The sequence below is a fragment of the Centruroides sculpturatus genome, unplaced genomic scaffold (genome assembly GCF_000671375.1).
Source record: "Centruroides sculpturatus isolate CEXI.00-Female unplaced genomic scaffold, Cexi_2.0 scaffold80, whole genome shotgun sequence".
Classification (NCBI taxonomy): Eukaryota; Metazoa; Arthropoda; class Arachnida; order Scorpiones; family Buthidae; genus Centruroides; species Centruroides sculpturatus.
The window spans coordinates 91,663-115,955 of NW_019384552.1; the positions used below are offsets into that span (position 1 = coordinate 91,663).

The 24,293-nt window shown below is 27.6% G+C and overlaps 1 protein-coding gene across 1 annotated transcript in view; it reads left to right on the forward strand.

Moving 5' to 3' along the window:
• The window catches only part of LOC111623712 (oxysterol-binding protein-related protein 8-like), a 186,583-nt gene that overhangs the window by 76,408 nt on the left and 85,882 nt on the right, over positions 1–24,293 (forward strand). The window contains exons 7-9 of the mRNA XM_023366398.1: positions 14,353–14,429; positions 18,465–18,521; positions 24,075–24,266. Coding sequence (XP_023222166.1) covers positions 14,353–14,429; positions 18,465–18,521; positions 24,075–24,266 — 326 coding nt within the window. The remainder of the gene's footprint in view (positions 1–14,352; positions 14,430–18,464; positions 18,522–24,074; positions 24,267–24,293) is intronic.

Here is a 24,293-nt window from a genome sequence, read left to right on the forward strand (position 1 = left end):
ATATTTCTTAAATTGTTATTTATTATTATTATTAAAAATTTATTTACCAAGAAGAAGAAAATATAAATGTAGATTATTGAACAGTTCTTAAATTATTTTAAATTTCAGTTTCGCCGTCTATGACACGTAATAACCTTGAAAACATACATGGCTATCTCATAATGAATTCATTAAATCTGAATTATTTGCGAACCTAAGCTAATTGAAACGTTTTCCTGATAAATTTTAGCCTTTTCCAAATATTTTTAGGATAAAACTTTTATTAGACAAATATTATATGTAGAATATTTTTAAAAATTCATTTAACTGCAACAGAATTAGACACGCACATTTTTAGTAATCTCGGTGGAGTGTTTTTGTTTTCCTAATGCAGAAAGTAGGCTAAGTAATTTTTTCTTTTCATAATTGCATGATTCTTGAATATCACTCAAATAATTTCAAAAATATGGATGATCGGACGTTTAATAGTGGGACTATTTAAAGTTATAAATTAAAATAGTCATCGCAGTTAATTTTATTATAAAATTTTAATGTATTTAGTATCTCTTTTTAGAAAAATGTTTTCCTGGCTTGTGTTCAAAATTATGAAATTCCATTATAATAGGAAGAAAAAAACTAATAATGGATTCTATCTGATTTCGAAATTTTGTAATTCTTTCCATTTTAAATTATTAATTTTAAATTTATCTTTATTTACATCAAAATTGTTATTTTTCATGCGTGAAATAAATCTTAATTTTTATGTTTTAAATAAGAAAACAATTCCCGAATACATCGCACTAATCCCTCCTTGTAATTTTTTAAAATTTACTTTTCCTACAGGAAATTCTATAGGAAAAGTGAATTTTCCTACAGAAATTTTTTTAGTCCTGTTTCAATTCAGTTATAATGAGAAATTCTTATACTTTCCAATTCACGTAACCGTGAAAATTGCTGTAACAGTTTCCTCAATAATATCAAAAATACTAATATCAGATCTGTATTCTTCCAATGAATTTGTGTATATAACTCGGAACTTGATATAATAGTGTAACTCATGTTTGTTTAAATTAAAAATTATATGCATTTACATAGCTTCTCAATTTTATTTTATTGTTAAACTCAAAAAATTTCTGTTCTAAATAAAATGTTAGAGAAATTTCGATTCGTTTTGTTTGTTTAAATTAAAAATTATATGCATTTACATAGCTTCTCAATTTTATTTTATTGTTAAACTCAAAAAATTTCTGTTATAAATAAAATGTTAGAGAAATACGTTAAAAAGACTGAGATATTAATTAAGTTACGAAAAATACGGTATTAATAAAAAGACGATACAAGAGACTTTTAATTAGGCCTAAATCGTAAACTAGTAAAATTTCTGTATATCTTTTACAATAAAACGGCACTAAAGTCACCAAATAAAGACGAGAAAATTGTTATACGTTCATAGAAGATTTGGATTCGAATTCCATCAAGAACTTTTGTGATTGTTACGAATAGTTTGGCGCCGAGAATCGTTGTCCATTCACCATTCGTATAATCGATCCAAGTGTACGTTATCGCACTTAATGGGTAAATGAATGATGACCAAGTAATTTATCGGGAAATCCTTAAATTAGTACGAGTCTTTCGTGGTAGAACAAAATTTTAATGATAGTGTAATATAATAATAATCGTTGATATAGGAGAAAGCGAGGGAAGACGAGAGCTTCTTTCATGTTTTGAAGCAGGTAGCACCAGTTATCTTAGTAGACAACGAACAGCGAAGAAGAGTGATCGTATAGTTAAATTCGCTTCGAAATCTGCACACTTTTTTGCTTTTAGAAAGTTGTATAGCTTTCGTTTTTATACCTAATGCTTTGTAAATACGCTTATTCAAAATATTACAAAGACTGCAGACGCTTTTAGTCTTTATAATATTTCGAATAAGCGTATTTAAAGCAAATAATAATAAAGTTGTTGATGACAGGTTAAATTAGAATAGTAGCCACGTTGCAATAATTCCGCCACGTTTGTACAGAAAAGTCAAAGTGCGTCGATACTTCTCTATTTGGGAGAGATTGCTTCTCATGAGGGGAGGAGAGATAACGCTAATTTCATATATATTTTAATATAAGGAGAGTACAACGAAAGGAAGAAATAAATAAAGATTAAAGTAATTTTTATGTTTTAGACACGCTGTCATTTATTGCATTTTATATATAAATATTGAATATTTTTTGTTTACATTGAGAATAACTTTCCTACGACAATTCTACCCATACTGCGCCACCTTACTGACTTTAGTAGGAGAGATGGCAAAAAGGAGTGCCTTCGATATATTTATTTATAAAAATTTTAATATTAATAAAGTAATGCNAAACGACTAGGATTTTTTTTCTTTTTGCACTAATTGGTTTTAGGTAGCTTAATTAAATAAAATTTAGAAATAAAATAAATGCTGTAATTTATCTTCTTATTGCTTCACGAGAATCCTTTCACATGACTTATTTAGGTTATTTTATTCTATATTTCTGGAAATTCGTGCTCGGAATTAATGTAAAACTTTAAAATAAAACGCCCATATTTTTAATACTGGGGGAGAAAAATTGATATTTACTAACACATTATGCTATTGAAGTACAGTAGTTAGTTACAACATGAAATAAATATTCAAGTACGTCGAGTTGAAAACTAGGTTAACATTGAAATAGTACGAATCATTTTTTCCAGATGTTGATAAATTGCTGAATACAAATAGTCGAAATGAAAAATGAGTGCGTCAGCAAATAACAGGATGGCCTTAATAGAATAAATATAGTTTAAAATATATGATGATATCTTTATTGCTGAATTAAAAACAAAACTTAAAAGGAAAGAAAAACTATTTATATTTGAAAATTTATTTTAGGTTAAGATAATTAAAGTCGTGGAAAGATTTTTTGCTACGTATTTTAAATTATTATTTGTTCAGTAAAGTAAATTTATTTTTATGCCAAAATTTGCGAAGGTAAACTTTGGCACAATCCAAAATAAATAATTATTTGTCCTTGAAATATAAATATGATGATTAAGTTCAATTACTGATCTATCTGGGTTTCATTAATCTATTTTAAAAAGATAAAGGTTTTTTTAAACTCAAATATGTTTTTTTATTAATGCTATAGTTATTTATTAAATTACTTAAATTAATAGATTTAAAAAATAATTGTTTATGAAACAATTATTTTAAAATTAAATTATCGTAAATTAATTTAAGAAACGTAAAATTTGATGACAGCAAATTTATATATTTTTTAAAGGTAATGTGAACTAAATTAAAAATAAGTTGTTTTGTTACCGTTAATGAAAAACTTATAAGAAAAATCAGTTTATATTTTGTACGTATAATTTGCATTTATTGATTTTGATGATATTTTTGAAAATTCGACTTACGCAAAGATACGATCTGTTGCGAAAATTGATATTTGGACAATTTTGTTCCCAAGATAATTTAACAATTAAATTAGGATTTGATTTAATCTCAGTTTAATTGCTAAATATTTATAGAAAGTGAAGTACTCTATAATGACTAATTAGCACAGAATATTCGTAGTGCTGTGAAATGTTATTGTTCATTTCGTAGAACAGTCTGTATTAATTTTATATTGAAATTTATTTACAAATTCATTTCAAGATTTACAAGTACAGCATTGATTTTTCTCAGTTTGATATTTTGATAAAGTTTAGAGCCTAATGTTTTAATGAGAAATTCTAGTAATAAAATTTACGACTTAAAAACAATTGAAAAAACAATAAGAATCATACTCTACTAAGTTGCTGGTTATGAATTTTTGTTCTCTCAAATGAAAGAGAAATGAAAATTTGATACGAACTTTCTCAGCAGTGATTTTTTTAGTGTTTAATAGTCAAAAACACTTCAGATTTTTCTATATTATAGTAATGAACTCCATTTGTTACGCATTTCCACTTTGAGGTTTGGGATTGATTGTCATTTTAAATAATACGTTTAATATAGTCAGAAGTATTCTGGATGAACTAAAAATGTAGCTAAGAGGAAAATGATTATAATAATTATTGGTTTCATAAATTTGATTCAGTACTATTTGATTTTATCTTATATTTTATTTAATTAATTAACTTGACCGAAGAGGATTGGAAATTTGACTACTCAAATCCATTGGATAATATGTTTAATATATTAATTAACAAGGAAATAAATTATCTTCAAAATTCGAAATTTAATAATTGCACTTAAACTTAAGGAATTTCCCGCCTTCAAATGGTAAATCAGCGGCGCCCGCAGACTGCACAGTACAAAAGGAGCACAGCAAAAAAAAAAAAAAAAAAAAAAAAAAAAAAAAAAAANAAAAAAAAAAAAAAAGACATCGTACATTATGCAAGAAGCTTGAACTATGGTGGCGCTGGTTGCAACCGGGGCTTACGTATGCTAACCAAATTTTGGTCAACATACGACTATGTTGTCTAGGACAATGGACAAATATTGTTCATTAGTTTCTTTTATATTTGCAGAATAGGCTAGAAGTCATGAAGTTTCTAGTAATTCTAGAATCTAGATAATGGAATTTGTGGTTCCCTAGGGTATTAGGAAAAGGGCAACACAGACGTAAAGGGGGTAAGTGTCCCAAGTGGCCAAACGTTCTGGCGCCAGTGTATATACTATTAATTTCAAATTCTATCTAAAATTAAAAGATTCTACAGCTCGTTTCACGAATCTTGGCCGAGCTGTAAAAATGCGCAGTAGCAAGGTCCAGTCTATTTACTTAGGGAAGGGAATGAATTATTGACAAATGTTTGATAAGGTCACCGCGTTACCGAAAAGGGGCTCTCGAAGTTTTTAAAACTTCCAGATTCCCAATCCAGTACCGCGCATCGTTCAATCAAGATATATGGAACGATTTTGTACATGAATTAAGATTAGTTTTATGCTACGATGTAACATTTTCTGTTTAAAAAAATTAGTCTGTAATAAATGGCAAGGCCAATGTTCTGTTTTCCATTTATGTTGTGAATATTACAACAGTTTACAATATTTAGGAGGAAGTGTGACATTGCATTTTTGAGGGATTGCAGCTTGACGGAAATTTTATATTCTAAGTTATTTCAAGGAAGTTCAACTTTGAGTTTTGATAACCAGAAAAAAAAATTATATACAATGATATTAAAAATGAGACTTTTGTTAAAACAGAAATATTACTGCTTATGCTATGTTCACTTAGTTTATTGTTCAGGCTTGTTTTTATTTGTATTTTCAGATTCATATAATTTAAAAAACCACGTATTTTCCTGAAACGGGAGTATAACCCCTGTTACAACAAATAAGGATTTAAAATTAAATTTTAAAATTTATTAATAGTTTAATAAACATATGTAAAATGTGTATTTTCTATTGTTTTTTTTGTATCTGAAACTAATTTAGAACTTTTAATAGAAATTTCCGATATTCCAATTTCCAAGGTTCATAAACGATTAGAAAACTATTTATGAATATTATACTTTAGTCTATTTTACTGTTAACTGTTTATTGGCAACTTTAACTTCAAATATTCAACTACATATAGTTGAATATTTGAAGGAACAAAAATAAAGTCATTACTACATAAATTATTGCCTGTAAATATAAGAAAGGAAATAAATATAAATAGTATATTAGAAAAGTATTATTCATTCAAATATTAAACATAATAATTATTATATGTATTTAACTGTAAATAATTTATGAAATCTACTGCAAGGAATGTTTAACATTGCTTCATTTTTAATATGGATAGGCAATATATATATAAATTTCACAATGATTTTTCTAAAATATAATTATTTTTAATGCTAATGCAGTTATAGTTCAACCTAGTTAATAATTCAACATACTTAAAATAATTGTTTAATTTTGAAAAATTAATGTAAACGTACGTACAGTACGACGTTTATAAATTATAAATAAAGAAGCGAAGCTTAAATTACAGTACCGATATTTTTTATTTTTGCTTTGTTTTTATACTTACCTTTTATAAATTGCTTACTATTGGCGTGTTTTGACATTAGACGAATGTAGTGTCTGCTCACGAAGGTTACTCACGAATAATCCTGAAATACTGTTTATCATTGTTTCGAGATGGGTGAATTTCATCACAATAGGCTATCGAACCCTTAGGGAAGTTTATCATTTTAAGACTATGTTGTTGTATCTTATTTGAGGTGTAAGATAATATCATACTTTAAAAAGTAAAAGATGATGATATTTTTGGGTTTTAAGTAGTAGTAGTAGAAGACGAACCGACTGAATATTTGATATTTGGTAAGCTAAAAAAATTATATAAGCTACACATTATTTTGGTCTTGTTTATTTAAAATTCTTGTTTAGGTATGTGTCATAACTTGCTACTTTCCCTGAGATTGTGAGTGCATTACACTAAAACTTACTGTGGACAGGAAGTTTTATTAAACTTTATACTTTCGCTCTTATTTTAGATTACTGTATAAGTTTATATTTCTCAATATTTAATTAATATTCTCGGACATATGTTTTGTGAATAATGTGATAATATAAATATTATATTATTGCATTTTAATAGTAAATATTTGTCAGATTTTCCGAGATAATGGTAATTGTGATATGATTTTTTTTCTCGATAAAAATAATGAAATATTTAAAAATTTAGAAAACATTAATAAAAACAATAAAAAATATTTGCATGTTATAAATGTTTTTCTATATTTACTTGACGATGTCTTGGAAAGATCTTCTTGAAGAGCCACTTAAATTTTAAATACTTAAAAATTTTATAAAACATAATTTTTAAATATAGGTTTAATTATTTTAATTTAGTTTGGAAAATTATTTCAATTACGATTAAGGTTCCGTTATGCAGATGGCCATGCAGTAAGATATTAGTGTAATTCCATGTTGAATCCGGGCTCAAATTCTGTCTTGACCTATATTGCCCATATATCACAGACAGTACAGGTTATCCCATTACGTGTCAGTCCTGTCCTTAATGGGCATAACTGTGGCCGACCATTTAGCTTAAATATGCTGATGCATTGTGTTAATTAGAGAATAAATGATTCAATGCACTAAGGTCTGAGCCAAATTACATTATAATTTCAATTTGAATTATTAAGATTGATCCTTTCTGGCTTTATTATACTAGAATAATAGAATTTTTTAAAATGATTAATGATGAAGTGTTATATTGTTTAATTTTCCTGTAGTTATTTTAAACTTTTTATTTAAATAATAATTAAAATTTTATTGTGTTTATTTTACAAAATCTTTTTAAATAAAATATTTGTATAAAATAAAAATATTTGATGATGATATTAAATGAAGATGATAATACTTTAAATTATTAAATGATTTGTAATTTAAATTCTGGAACAGAACTTTATGAATAAAAATAGAAATAACTAAATTAAAAATAAATGAATATATAAAAATAATTATGTAGAGTGTTCTTTAAATTTAATATGCCGACGTAAAAATAATATTAAAATAGCTAAGACCCGTGTAACCTTTATAAAATTCTAATGAAGTTGAAATACTTACTTTAATTTTGGAAAATTTTACTTAGAAATTTTAATATCAATTTTAAAATGTGTATAGGCTAAATAAAGCAGGCTATATGTTTTAGAATAATTTTTTTAATAACTAAATTTTGCATCTTTACTGCATTTATTATACTTAAAACGAATATAATTTTATTGTTAAATCAGGAAATATTTGTTTATTGTTTTGAAAATCACTGTGTTACAGGCAGGTGCATCGTATTTTTAGCTATTTTCAGTTGCCAAGTCACATAAGTTATCAGTCACAAGTCACATAAAAGTTAAGAATTTTAGAGAATTTTAATATGAAATGGGGATCATCATCATGATTCATTTTAATCATAAAAACTTAAAACTTTTTCAAGTTTTTGAGGAAATTTAAATAAATTTTTTTCATTTTAGTCGCAGTCCGATCAAAATAATCCCTTTATCATTCATCATGAAATGAAATTCGATTTGTGAGAGTTTTTTTTTTATTATTATTATAAATTGCCATAAATTTAGGAATTTTGAATGAATATCTGTAAAATTCACGATATATTATTTCTATAAAATTAATATGTTATCGTGGAATTTGATGTGTTATAATGGAACGAAAAATAATTTTTCATAACGTAATGCAGGGGGTTGCAAAAGTAGGTATACAGTTGTAAATCTGAGAAATACTTACTTTAGTTTTATTATTGGGTTGCAATTTGAAAAAAAAAAAAATTGTAGACCTATAAATTTTTACTGTTGTCCGTTGTCTGTCCATCCTTAATCTCGAGAACGGAGCTAGGTAGATGAAAGACGAGACCAGATATGGAAAGCTTAGGGATAGGAAACCCCGATTAACTATATACGAACGATTTGAACCGGAAGTTATGTTATTTTAATTCAAAAATTTTTCCTTGAAAGGAGTTATATGACCGGCATGACTCAATTGATAACAGGAAACGTATGATGTACAGGGGCAAGACACTACTAATTTGAGATGAAGGGCACATATTTAAAATTAAATAAATTAAAAATTGTAGCCCGGCATTGTGACGATGTCACAATAAATAATTGCTCGTTGTTGTTATTTTTATCTTTTTGTTATTTCGTATTCCTTCCTTATTTGTGATTTTAATTTATGCATAAAAATAAATAGTTTTCTTTCATAATAACAACTGTAGTCACTTTTGCAACCCCCTGTATAATAACGGATTAATCGTAGAACAGAAAACCGATTGTTGGAATTTTATTTTAAATTTTATTAAAATATTTTTATGGAAATATTAATTTTTTTTCTTTTCCGAACGTAATGACCAGTATTATTTGCCATCGACTAGTAATATATAACGCATCTTTATTAAATATTTTTAAACTGATGATGGAAATGATTTTGCACAATGAGAATAAATTACATCTCAGTTAAAATAATTAATTGATATCTACGAGATAGAAGAAAAAAAACGAAAGTATTAAATTAATGATGTTAATTAGATTAATGATGAATTAAATATTAAATATACAGTATTTATTTGGCTTTCTAAATGTATTTTATGGCATTAAAACCGATTTTCATGTAAGAATATGGAGCTAATTGCCTATACAAAACCAATACATGTACTGTACAGTACAATATCATTGATAACATTAATAAATTTTTAAAAGTTGATTTTTACTTCTAAACATGAGCATTTATGAAACTAATTAATTAAATTACTTGCTAATCAAAGTAATGAAAAACGAATTAAATTGAAGCAACTATATATATAGAACTTATCTACAAATATCTAAAACATCTCATCTCATTTATTTGTTTTTTAAATTATCAAGTTATTTTTATTAAGTGCTAATTTGTAAAGAAAAATCACGAAAAAAGATTTTTAAACATTTCAAAATCATAAAAATTAGTAAGTAACGCTAATTTGTGATTTACTTACAGATATTAAATTTATAATTTCCTAAGTTTTACTTATTATAATATTTAAGATAACCTTGTGCCATTTTCATGAAATTTTTAAAAGTTGATAAGGAAAAATTAATTTAAACAATTAAAAAAATGAGAATTTATTACTAAATCTAAAGTTATTAGATTTATTACGATTAATTTTGTCACGTTTAAAGAAAATTTCATTTGACTGAATACTGACGTAACTCGATCGATTATTCAACAGATCAATAGATAATATCGATTTATTTGAATAAGATTAAAAAGCTTACGATTCGTATTTTATTTATAACGGTAGCAAATATTCCCAATCTTTAATTTCATTTAAAAAAATTATAAGTGTTAAGTGTTCGTAGAATAAAATTTAAATATAGTATATAACATTTTAATTGTATGCCCTATTTTAAAATAATCAGTTGTTATAAAGTTAAATTATAGAAATAATTAGATGTACGGTACTGTAAGAAATTTTATTGAGAACAAAAAATCTTAGAGATTTAATAATATTGGTTTCCAAAATGAATTTAAATGAAAATTATTAACATTATTCTTTCCGTTTCCTACTTCTTTTGTGCATAATTACTTTCTTCTTCTTTTTCTTTTTGTTAAAATGCTACGTTTAAAGTGAAAAGATTAACACAAAAGAATTGCACATAATTTGTATCCTGTCGTTCCAACATGTGGACGACGTTGCCTTTAATAATTGGCCAGTTGCCAACTGTTGCTATCACTTGTGTATTAGTTTTTGTGAAACCTTCCTTCCTATATACACTTTCCTACTCTCTAAGTCATGTAAACGTAAATATCGTAATAATAATTATTAGATATTATTGATGTTTGGTGCTTATTAATTTATTAATAAAAAGAAAGCTTAAAATCAATTGTTTATATTTTCATTTAATGCTAATGATGAAATATTGTAAGTATCAGTGTTATTTGTTTCTTTTTTTTAAATTTTATTATTTAATTATTTTTGAACAGCACTTATTTCTTGTTTTAAGTTTTAAAATAATGATTTAATGCAGTTTCAACAAGTTTCTACAACACAATATGAATTATATTGATAACATACATCATCAACTATAACAGAAAAAAATATATATATTACTAGTAGTAATACCCTTTTAATAATGAAAAAGCAAGTATTATATATTTAAAATCATACTTTGTTAAAATTCAGTTAGTATTTTATTTAATTTTAAATCTTATCATTTATGATAAGTTTGAATTTAGTTTTATATTGTTTTATAAATTTATTTATATAAAATAATTTATATCTGTATTTTTTGTAATACATGAATGTGAACAAGGGGTAAAAGAAAAATGTTAATTATGATAATTTTAACATATATTTCTTCTGTTTATGAAGATCAGAATAACTTTAAAAGTCTATGCTTTTTATACTTCCTAATAGAGCATTAAAATTACTAATGCAGAAGAAACTAATAAATTTTGGAAATTATTGTAGAAAACAAAATTAAGCAATTTGTTATAGTTTGATTGATAAAAAGAGAAGTTTTTAATATAGAAAGCAAAAAGAGATTGTAGCTATTCTTCAAAATAGAAAGTTGTTAATGTATACATGCTAAATCTCCAAACTATCGCCTAAATATCGGGCTATTATATGACTACTTAAATGATTAGAAATAAAGCAATTTGTCATAATGCTTTATTTCTAATCATTTAAGTAGCCATATAATAGCCTGATATTTAGGCGATCGTTTGGAGATTTAGTATGTATACTATTCGGGCTTTGTGTTGTTGTTATTTGTATACATTCATTATTAAATTCAAAATGTAAAACCTATTTTTACAGGAAATTATTGAGTTAATGAACACAAATGTTCATTTATGTTGAAGAAAAGAAATCAATCTAGATATTAATTTTTTTTTTTATAATTAATATTCTTTCATGGGACCAGACTATTTTTAGCTACATCAGTATTTCTCAAACTTTTTGGACTACCATTCCCATTTAGTGCATATATTTTTTAGTTTGGTTTTTGTTTGTTTCAAAATGAATTTTGATTTCCTTCATCTTCCAACATTGTTACCACTCTTTGTCTTCCAGTACCTCGTTGAGTCTTCTATCGCCCTCAAGGAGGCAGTAGCAACCACTTTGGGAATCACTGAGCTAAATGTTCTTGATCTAAAGTTTATTTTTATCTCATAAAGTTACAGAATCATTTTAAACATCCTTTTAATACAATGTCTTTAAATTTAGGTGTTTAGGCAGCAAGTTTAGCAAGTATAAATGTAACAAGTCACTATTTCCATATCTTCATGTAATTTATGACTATCCTAAGAATTTATCACAAACTGTATTTCTTGTCTGTTCCTAAATTTCTTTGTTGTTGTTTTATTTTTCACTTAGTTCATTATTATGTAATATATAAAAAGTCAGAAAATTTAAGTTTACTTATTAGTTAAATATGGTGTTTTCCACATCAGTAATGTTCTTAATTTTATGGTTCTGTGTCATATATATACATATATGAAGACATTGATTTTAAATAAACTTATTTAAATTTAACTTGTTTTATTGTTTTCTTTTAAATTTAACACCTGAAAAACTGGTTATATATTACATGAGATTACAGAATATTGTGAAATTGAAAAAGTAGCACCACAACTTATCAAATAATAAAAAGTAGAGTTTTTGTAATGTGATGCACAGGTTTAATGCAATTATTTTGTCAAGGAATGCCAGAATACTTTGACAAATGAAAATATTTAAAAGAAAACTTGTAAAGAGCAATAATCTTACATGAATTTCATAAACTTATCTTTTTCTTACAAACATCATCAGATTTATAATGAAGTTTATTATACATTACTATTTCTACTAAAAAAAATGTCATAGACATATGTCTTAAAAAATGATCTAATGGTTTATGCATTGAAAAAAAGCTATATTTTTAGTTCTCATTTTAAATCAGTTTTGTTTTTTTGTATTAATAATGTTACATCATTAATGCAAAAACAAAGTAATATTGTTACTTGAAAGCAGAAAAATAGGAATCAAGAAATTATCAAAAATATATAAATTTTTAATGAAATACTATGCAATTGCTAAATGTGATGATATATGAAAAAGCTCTGTAAGAATAAATCTGGTGTCATTACCTTGTTTGCAAATTATAGCATTTCTTTTTTTTATCTGATTAATGTTTACTTCAGTGATTNCGAGGGCTACCTGTATTTTTTTTTTTATTGTTCAAATCAGAAAAGAATAAGTGCACATTACTAATCCTGAAATGACTGTATTAAATTAATAACTTGAAACTGAAGACAAAAATTTTTTTATATTCTTCAATGTGTTTTTACTGTAATAATAATACCCTTCCATGCCATGTTCATGTGATAAGCACTTGAACATAAATCAGCACTTAAATAACATAGACACCACTAAGCAGTCATGTGCCCAATGACACTTCATAGCAGGCATGCTTAGAACCTAGTTCAGGACTAGGTTGACAAAACTGCATCAAATTATTAGCTGACTAAAAGCTGCCTGTTTGGAGAGACAGAGAGGTTTATGGTTGCCATTCGAGATTAAGTCATAAACCCTAAAAACCACAGAAAACACATTCTGAAGGATACATCACTCACAAATGACTCTTGCAGAAAATGCCACATTCTGCCAGAAACAATACAAGGAACATTCTGCCAGAAACAATCTGGTTTCAAGCTCTTAGCACAGACTATTTACATAGGCATAATCAAATAGAAAATATAATACACCAAGAGTTTGCACTCAAACAGATTAAACACCCAGTTACCATACTACAAACATACTCCACAGGCAGTATTAGATAGTGACACACAAAATATACTATAACAGAGCCATAATCACAGATAAAACAATTCATCACAATAGACCTGATATCATTTTTATTGACAAATGCAATAAGATTACTTATATAATAGATATCTCCATTCCAAACACTCATAACATGAAAAATACTCAAACTGAAAAAAAATCTGCAATTATACGCCACTTGCTCAGGAATTAAGGCAACAGTAGAAGATGGATAAGGTATTTATTGTGCCTATTGTCCTCTCTTCTACTGGTGTTATACCACATACATTGAACAAAAGTCTAGAAACATTAAACCTTAATAAAAATATATACATGGCACTATAGAAAGTCATAGTATTGGACATTGTTAAGAAGTTTCTAGATATGACACATATATCAAGAACACACAAGCTTAATGTTAAATTTGTTTGAGTAGATATGCCTTGACTTTAGTCCGGCATAGCACTTAGTGCCTTATCAGGTGAGTGGTTACGTTATCACCACATTATCACAAAATAATAACAACTTCAATTGCAATACATTTCCACAATAATTCAAATTTTAAAAAGTTATCAATAAAAATCAGAAATGAAACAATAGGAGAAAAGGATTGCGTCTGGTTCCTTCTAACACAAGAGTATCAACTAGCAATGCAAGCCCTTTTGATGATGCTTTCAGGTAGGTATAACCAAGCAGGGTGACCCCCAGAGTCAATATTCCTTTTTCCTTTCTCTTGTTAACCATTCAGCTTTCTGGGTTCATTTGATAAATGCTTCTTTCTTTTGCTTCAGAAAATTTTCAATTGCCATGTAACTTTCCTGGACATCCATCTCACAAAAAGCAAAGAGTAATGCAGTTAACTTATTATTGTTTTGGCATTTTGGCAGAAAAATGCTTTCCTGCCAAATTGATATTAAAATTTTCAAATTACCAAAGTAATTAACAGTATTAAAAAAACTTTTGATACCAATCCTATTACTATTATAATAAAAATGTACTTACTAATGATGTCAAATTTAGTATAGTTTATTCTTATTATAATAATTTCCATTTAAAAGCTTTAAATCTGTTTGTTATTACATATTATCTGGTATTCTTTATTTAGGCACAGAGGATGATCATGAACAGCCAATGACACCTCATCTCTCAGAACCTTCCAGTAGCCCATCAACATCACCCAAGGTATTTAAAATTTCATTAAAACAATTAATGAAAAAATCAAAATTTATTAACAAACCTATTATTACTTAATTTTATTTAGCAATTATAGGAAGTTTAAAAAGGCTGTTTAAAATTAATTTTAATAGATTCATTCAAAATTTCAATAATTTTAATTTTTAAAAAGTTAACTAATTAAGTCATTCTAAAATACCATACTTTCTGGCATATAAGATGACTGGGTGTATAATATGACCCCCGACTTTTGAGAAGATTTTCCTGGGTTAAAAAGTCGTCTTATATGCTGGAAAATATGTGTGTCTTTTTAATTTTGTTCTTATTTCTTATATGATTTTAAAAATTATGCTATGTAGATATTTTAACTTTTCAATGCTAGTGAACTCATTTCCTTTATATACAGATAAAATATATCCTATATGTGGAGATGACATTTAAAATGTGACTGCTATGTAATTTTTGAGAAAACCACAATTTTTATCTTTACTGATCATGTAATTTTTAAAAATGAAGTTACCATGTTATCAGTGCTTTTATTCTGCTTTGTTATACTAAATTTCAGAAATCCTTGTTTTTTTATATTTTGAATTTTATTTAGTTTTATGCATCACATAGCACATATCAATTGGAGCATAATACATATAAGATTTTGATTGCAGTAATTTAATATTATGCTTAATTAAAAATAAATATTTTTTACACATTTTGATATATAGGCAGCCCTCGGTTTATGCCGCAGTTCCATTCCTACAAAAGCCGGTACAAATCAAATTGACGTAAAACGAACCCATATTTACAGTGAGGTATACGGTTAGGTTCTACATAAGTGAAAAATAAGCAAATAATTTTGTTTATTAATACAATATAATACAAAATACATATAAATTTTTAATTTTTAAAATGTATTTTATCATAAAATAAAGTGAAATGTTTTTATTAAAAAATTTGTTTCGGATCTCTTACATTTTTCGGAAAAAAGTTTTGTTTACATTTTTGTTTTCTTTCATTGAGAATTTTGGAATATGGTTGAATGGATGCAACAATGCTTCTTTTTACATTTGCACTTCGCTCCCAATTATTGTCTAACTCACAAAGTTCATCCGTCAAACTTTCCATAGTTGAAAGGATACGTTAACCTGACATAGAGCTACAGACGAGCGGAGACACTGATTGGTCAACCACTGGCCGCCATAGCATATGTATAAGGTCAGTTTGAGTGGGAAAATTGAAGGTGGCTAAGGAGAGATAGATATCATCTGGCTAATAAAAAAGTATCGTCTGGCCAAAGAGAAGTAGATTTGTCTCACTAACGATAGTTTGTGATTGCCGGAAGTGCTACTGCGTCATAAGGTGTTTTCCTGAATGAACTGATATGGGAAACATTCATTGGCACTATGGATTCGGATGCCATTTATTGGACTATTAAGTTTGATAACTTGACTCGTGGGTACTTAAACATTTAGTGTTTTAATATTAATTTAATGCAAATGTATACATACCCAATAATATTAAACGGAAAAACTAAATATATTCAATAAAAATCTTTGTTTTAATGAATGTACAATGTCGCAGCTCAGTAAATATGTCAACACTGAAATGGAAATTAGTCTGGCATAGGGAAAATCAGGGAATTACACCATGAAACGGCAAATTGCTTAGCGGCGTTATTGTGAATCGGCGTAAATTGAGCTGGCGTAAACCGAGGGCTACCTGTATTTTTTTTTTTATTGTTCAAATCAGAAAAGAATAAGTGCACATTACTAATCCTGAAATGACTGTATTAAATTAATAACTTGAAACTGAAGACAAAAATTTTTTTATATTCTTCAATGTGTTTTTACTGTAATAATAATACCCTTCCATGCCATGTTCATGTGATAAGCACTTGAACATAAATCAGCACTTAAATAACATAGACACCACTAAGCAGTCATGTGCCCAATGACACTTCATAGCAGGCATGCTTAGAACCTAGTTCAGGACTAGGTTGACAAAACTGCATCAAATTATTAGCTGACTAAAAGCTGCCTGTTTGGAGAGACAGAGAGGTTTATGGTTGCCATTCGAGATTAAGTCATAAACCCTAAAAACCACAGAAAACACATTCTGAAGGATACATCACTCACAAATGACTCTTGCAGAAAATGCCACATTCTGCCAGAAACAATACAAGGAACATTCTGCCAGAAACAATCTGGTTTCAAGCTCTTAGCACAGACTATTTACATAGGCATAATCAAATAGAAAATATAATACACCAAGAGTTTGCACTCAAACAGATTAAACACCCAGTTACCATACTACAAACATACTCCACAGGCAGTATTAGATAGTGACACACAAAATATACTATAACAGAGCCATAATCACAGATAAAACAATTCATCACAATAGACCTGATATCATTTTTATTGACAAATGCAATAAGATTACTTATATAATAGATATCTCCATTCCAAACACTCATAACATGAAAAATACTCAAACTGAAAAAAAATCTGCAATTATACGCCACTTGCTCAGGAATTAAGGCAACAGTAGAAGATGGATAAGGTATTTATTGTGCCTATTGTCCTCTCTTCTACTGGTGTTATACCACATACATTGAACAAAACTATTAAACCTTAATAACTATTAAACCTTAACAACTATTAAACCTTAATAAAAATATATACATGGCACTATAGAAAGTCATAGTATTGGACATTGTTAAGAAGTTTCTAGATATGACACATATATCAAGAACACACAAGCTTAATGTTAAATTTGTTTGAGTAGATATGCCTTGACTTTAGTCCGGCATAGCACTTAGTGCCTTATCAGGTGAGTGGTTACGTTATCACCACATTATCACAAAATAATAACAACTTCAATTGCAATACATTTCCACAATAATTCAAATTTTAAAAAGTTATCAATAAAAATCAGAAATGAAACAATAGGAGAAAAGGATTACGTCTGGTTCCTTCTAACACAAGAGTATCAACTAGCAATGCAAGCCCTTTTGATGATGCTTTCAGGTAGGTATAACCAAGCAGGGTGACCCCCAGAGTCAATATTCCTTTTTCCTTTCTCTTGTTAACCATTCAGCTTTCTGGGTTCATTTGATAAATGCTTCTTTCTTTTGCTTCAGAAAATTTTCAATTGCCATGTAACTTTCCTGGACATCCATCTCACAAAAAGCAAAGAGTAATGCAGTTAACTTATTATTGTTTTGGCATTTTGGCAGAAAAATGCTTTCCTGCCAAATTGATATTAAAATTTTCAAATTACCAAAGTAATTAACAGTATTAAAAAAACTTTTGATACCAATCCTATTACTATTATATTTTTGTTAAATTATTAATTTAATTACTGTAATTAAAATGAATTAAAATTATATTGGTTATTAATTAATTATTTAATTAATAGGAACCAAGGTTGATCTTTGTGATCTCATATATATATATATGTATTTTATCCAGATATGTTTTGAAGTGACTGTAATTACATAGCACATTTTGATTGCATCACTTTTTGCCACATAGTACATTTTATTTGGAACATGAATTTTCTGCAATTTTCTCAAGGTAACAAAATAGATTTTAAAGTGAAAAAAACATTCCATATATGCCATTTAGCAAGTACTGTAGAGAAAATCATATAAATGTTTTTTTTTCTTTTGTTGGGGCATGACTTGGCACATATTGAATGCAAACCCCACATATATATGTGTATGTAAGGATTGTTTATATTTTATAGAAATTCTTGAATGATACCTATTACACAATACTTAAAGAATGATTCATCATAAAAATAAAATTTTATAATAAATAATGATGTACATTTTCTAAAATCTATATCTGTTACAATTTATTTACTTTTTCATTTCTGTTTTCTTTCAAGAATAAAAATTCAATCAGATTATAAGTGAATTCCTCATATACTAATGATAATTAATTTAAAATATATTTTTCTAATTAAAAAAGAAAATTAATTTTATGTGTATTTTTAACTTAAGAGAAAATTAAGCATATTAAAACAAAATATTTTAATAAATAGGGTGAAATTAAATCAACAGACTCAGCTAATAAATTAGCAAAGAGAGAATCTTATAAGGTATGTCAATTATTGTATAAGTTTTTAATAATAATTTTATTTTTTTTTAATTTTTTAACAATTAATATTAATAATTCATTTGTTAGATCAAAACTTCTAAAAGGAAGCATATAGAAAAAAGTCTTGAAATTTAAAAAAATGAATGTTTTGGAAATAAAATAAAATGGAATTAAATAATAATTCATTATCTTTTTCATACATATCATAAAGGAAACAATATTGTTATGAATAAAATATTTAATCTTCTGATTTCCACTTTTCTACAACATACTCTATATCCAATGAAACCTAACAACTTTATTTTTTTATTAGGTTTAATGTTTTATTAAAATTTTTTTCCATTTTAATATAGTTATTTTATGAATTGAAAATAAGAATACAAAAGATATACAAACTATTTTTTAAAATATATTTATTGTTTTGTTAATATTTTATTTTATAATTTTCAAATTTAGAATTTAGTTTAAAAAGTTGTCATTTATTTATTTGAAGTGTAAATTAAATGCCAAAAAATGGTTTATTTATATAGAAGCATAAGTCAGAATGTAAGTTTTCCTATTTTATCATTTGAATTGCAGCTCACTGCAACTTGGGTACCATAGTAATGCAGTGAGCTCATAGTCACACTGCTAGATGTCACACAGTTGCACTGGCCACTGAAAAAAGATATAGATGCATTAACAGTTGCCAAATGGAGAAAGTACTGAATGAGTAGCCAAGGGATGAGGTGTGTGAACTCATCCAGTTTCTGTGGAAGAAAACACAGAACTTGTAAACTGAGGTATCTGTATATGAAGCAGATATGATATATTTCCAACAATTGCAGAAATGGTTACAATGTGCAATGGTCAAACAAGTGTGAAAAATGAGCAAAGGAATGGCTGCTCATCAACACCATTATGCCACTGATGAAATAGTGTAGAAGAACAGACATATCACACTGAAGCAGTTAGAGATGCACTTTAATCTTTTGTTCAGCAGCATTTGGGACATTGTTATGAATATTTGTACTTTCAGGAAGTGTGCAACATGCAACATAGTCTCAAAGGTTTGACTCATATTAATGAGAGTTGAATGTATAATGTAAAGCTAGAATTTATAAGAATAATAAAATAACACTAGTAGTTATAGTATAAAAATTAGCACAGAAGTTTTTAAAGAATTAAATATCTTAGGAATTTTTAAATTATTCTTTATGAAATCCACAGCTAAACAATAAATATTACAATTAAATATTTTGCTTTGTATTTATTTAAATGATATTGAGTAATTTTAAATTATTTTATGAAATATATATGTAAACTATTTCAGTTTGAGTGTAACTAATATTAATGAAATTAAGAATTTACCAGAAGTGACTAAAAACTTCTGAAGAAAAGAGTTAAAAATTAAATGAAAAGCTTTTATAATACTAATATATAATACAGGCAGATAAGCCCAGCATTGTCTAGGTATAAATTTTTCAAGATTTTTTGCCCAGGTTTAAAATTTTGTATATACTGTATATATAATCAAATTATAGGAATTGCTAACAATCTTTATGTATACTCTCCATTCAGAAAAAAATGCAATGTTGTATATAAAAAAGTGTTATAAACTTTATTTTAAAATTGATCTTTCTTTGATACATGTTTTTTTTTTATTTCTCACATCGTAAATTTTTGTTCTTACTAAATAATTTCCTGAAAAAAAAATTTCAAATCTAAATATTCTGTTTCCTGCTTATAAGCGAAAAGAATATCTGTTCAATTTGCACTCTTCATTGTTTGACAAAGAACCTTCACAGTAATTTGTATGTAAGGGATGTGTTATGTTGGTCACATCGGTTTTTTTTTGTATAAACTTTTTTAATGATCTATTTTTTAATTTTTTTTTTGCAATAGATGGTGCTTACATGTAAATTCAGCAAATCCAATCTAAACAGAAATTAATTGCTATATAAAAATTTAATCAATATTTTGGAGTGGGATGTATGACATTATATAAGTTAGAAGCATGTTAACATAACTGCCGAATTTTGTAGCAATCGGTGGAATGTCCTAGGACTGTATAAGAAACAAACAAACATTGTTATTTATAGATATAGATGAAGAATGTTTAAATTTACAAATTAAATTTTAAATGTTTAAATTAAATAAATTTTCATAATTTTTTCAATTTGTATAAATAATTATTATGATTTGGATGGCATAAATGACAGTTTAACTAGTCAGTCATGAGATTCAAATCTAATGTTTGAACTCATCATTTTTATATTTATTTATTTAATTAATTCTGACAACAATACCTACAATAATCTACTTTACTTTACTAATTGTCTGCTTTATCATATTTGTCTAAATATTAACAAGCTTATTATTTAAATTAATTTAAGCAGAAGTAGATGTTGGTAATTTTGACACTTATTAATTTATATTTAATTTTGTTATCTAGTTTTTGTTTAGTATTTATATTAATTTTTTTTCAAATTTCTAGTATCCATTTAGTAATTAATTTTTATCCATTTTAAAAAATAACAAAACTGGTTGGATTCTATTTGCTACCATTTTGCTATAGTTAAAGCATGTATATACAGTGGACTTTTTCTAATCTAAACCAATTTTGTTCATTGTTCTGCTAAATGTTCTAGCCAAAAACAAAAAATAAATAAATTGGGGATTCATTTTCAAAAATATTGAATTTATCTATTATTAATTTTGGTTTGCTTTTCTTTGATTTCAACTCAATAATCCAAACAGCTTGAACAATAATTAGTTCAGATTAGTGAGAGTACACTGTAATTGCTTAAAAAGTAAACAACTGTAAATCAGATTTAACAAGATTGATTATAAAAATGAAAATTAAAGTATAGTCAACTCCTAATTTATTGGAGTAATGGCGGATTCACAGATCAGTGTTTCAAATTTCATGATAAATCTGCAAATTACTTGAAAATAATTGTGTGCACAATAAGAGGTACTCTACAGTGGGTGATTGGTTAACGAACAGGTCGGACAATGAACAAATCGGATAATGAACACTTTCGCGAAAGATTTTTATGTTCGGACAACGAACACATGATCGGATAACGAACATCCCACATAACAAACACAAGAAGAAGCGACGTAAAATAACGATTATCGATTGGACTTTCCTTGTCTTTGGGCAACAATTCGGAACTTTTCGGAGTGTGGGAGACGTCGACATCAACGCTCAAGCCGGTATATACCGATCGGATAGTATTCCTCCGAACTTTGAAACTCTCCCTTATAATTCCAGCCTTTTATTTTTATGACAAAATAATTCTTTTATATATTCTCGAGACTGTCGGGTAGGCACTCGTTAAGTTTTGCGTCTGTTTTTTTTTTCGAAAGGTGAGAGTATAATAGCAAAGGTAGAGAGTGGGCAGAAGATGCCTAATGTTGCTGGGCAGTATGGCGTGAACAGGTCTACAGTAGGCCGCAGTTCAATCTTATTTAAGAAAAATACTGTATAATCAAGAAGACTCAAGCAGCTAAAGGAGTAACAAAAATCACATCTGAGAAATAAAGAACATCGAAGAGTTCATAATGGAACCTGAAACGGATCTGACGACAGAAGAACGCCAAGAACTCTTGAATGAAGAACACCAAGAAACTCGGCGAGATATGTTTTCTTCTGAAAAAGAGGATTAATGCCAATGTCTGTTATTAAAGATCCTTTGAAGAAGTGTGATGATGTCAGAACAACGGTCTTAGAATGGCATCCAAACCAGGTTGAGGCTTGGGGATTTCTACAATTGCAATGCTATTAATTACTTAGGAAAAATTTTGAAGATGAGAGAAAAGCAATCAACATTAGACAGATTCTTTAACCCTTTCAAACGGAAAAAACATGACTAATAAAAATGCAAGATTGTGTATACATGTATTTTTATTATTACATATAAATAAACGTAGAAAGAAAGTATATATTTTTTATTTTGGGGGGTCTCCAGAACGAATTAATTAACTTCCCATTAAAACCTATGGTAAATCGATAATCGGTTAACGAACAATTTGGATAGCGAACAAAGTCTTGGAACGGATTATGTTCGTTAACCGATCACCCACTGTATTTCCATATGCCATAAGGAAACTAAACAAAGTAAAATGTACATACATGTGAGCAAATACCCAATGTCTTGTTAGTTAAACACCCCTACAATAAGTTTGAAAGTAGGGTTACTTGTTGCTCTCATGCTTTTGTCAAGGTGACACGAGAGGATGGAGACATAATGGGGTAGCAGTGGCAGACACAGAGATGTACACAGATATACAGAAATAATTGCATTTATTTTGAAGGAAAAAGGTCTTACAAATAATTAAAGCTGACACTTCGTGTTCTGGAGACCAGGTGGGAGGTGATGTTTTGCTTTGAAGTAAGTTGAACTTGATGATTGGAAGATAGTTGATCTTCCTTGCCGATGCTGGACTAGTGAACAGCAGATGGTGGGTCGACATAGTGGAGATAGTTGATGTCACTTTCATTGAGTTGGACTGGTATCTCAGGTATCTTGCAACTGCAGCGACAACACTATAGATCAAGTGTGTGAGCCTTCCCTCAGTGACAACACCCATTGATGACACACACGTGTCCTTGAGAACTTATCACTTTTGATTTTGATTGATCACCATCTGATTTCTTTTTCCCTTATTGGCTCTCATTCTGTTGCTAGAGACCAAATTCAGGTCGGAAGGGATAGACATCTCCCTTACTCCCACGTCGGGGCTTCACTTCCTCCAGTGTTTACCTACAAACTCCTTGGAGTGATAGCTCATAATTAGGGAAAGAGGTGTTTTATCACTTGATAGTCAAGACATCTGGACCAATTGCCTAATTGATGTGAAAAATGTTTTTCTCTAGTTATCCTTTTGCACATTTAGACTCAAAATTGCTTGTTTATGAATTTTGACTTTCATCAGCCACTTTCCTAGCTTAATTTCTCACCATGACACCTCTCTCTCACTTTGAGTTTACTGTTTATAACTCTGTTTCTAACAGAGAAAGAGCACTAAAACACATAAGCAGGTGAGGAGGTTTTGGACCTCATGTAGAGTACAATATGAAAAATATATTGCATTACCAATAATGAAGATTTTACTCATTTAAGACCTACAGAATAGCATTTTAAAAAAAAATTACAATTTCAGTAATTAACAGTACATTAATTATGTTACATAACTATGAAAATTATAAAAAGTACAGTACATTAACCTAAAAAAAAATCAACTCTACTAAATTTAACAACTAGACACGCACTATTGAGAACAATATGATGACTCTTTTGCACATGCATTCCTGCCATCTCCAACTATAGTAAATCCACCCCCACTAAATCAGGAGTTGACATAAAGTAGTAATAATTGTACAGCACAAAATAAATAAGATTAACTCCCACTAAACTGTGAGTTGACCTTATTTATTTTGTGCTTTACAGTTGAAGTTATGAGTTGGTAAGAAATACAATATTCTTTATTCATCATTAATATATCTTCTTTAATTGTTTTTGTGATTTTGCACAATAATGTGATAATTAAATTTTACAAATTTTAGGCACAAAGGAAAAATTACAGACGAGAGAAAAAGCGTGTTGCTCGAGAGCTTTTGAGTACACTTAAAGATCCTTCTATTATCATTTTAGCTGATTGGCTCAAAGTTCGTGGTACTCTTAAAGGATGGACAAAATTGTGGTGTGTCCTAAAGCCAGGCTTATTATTGTTATACAAAAGTCCTAAAACACACAAGGTTAGTTATTTATGTTTGAAATTAAAA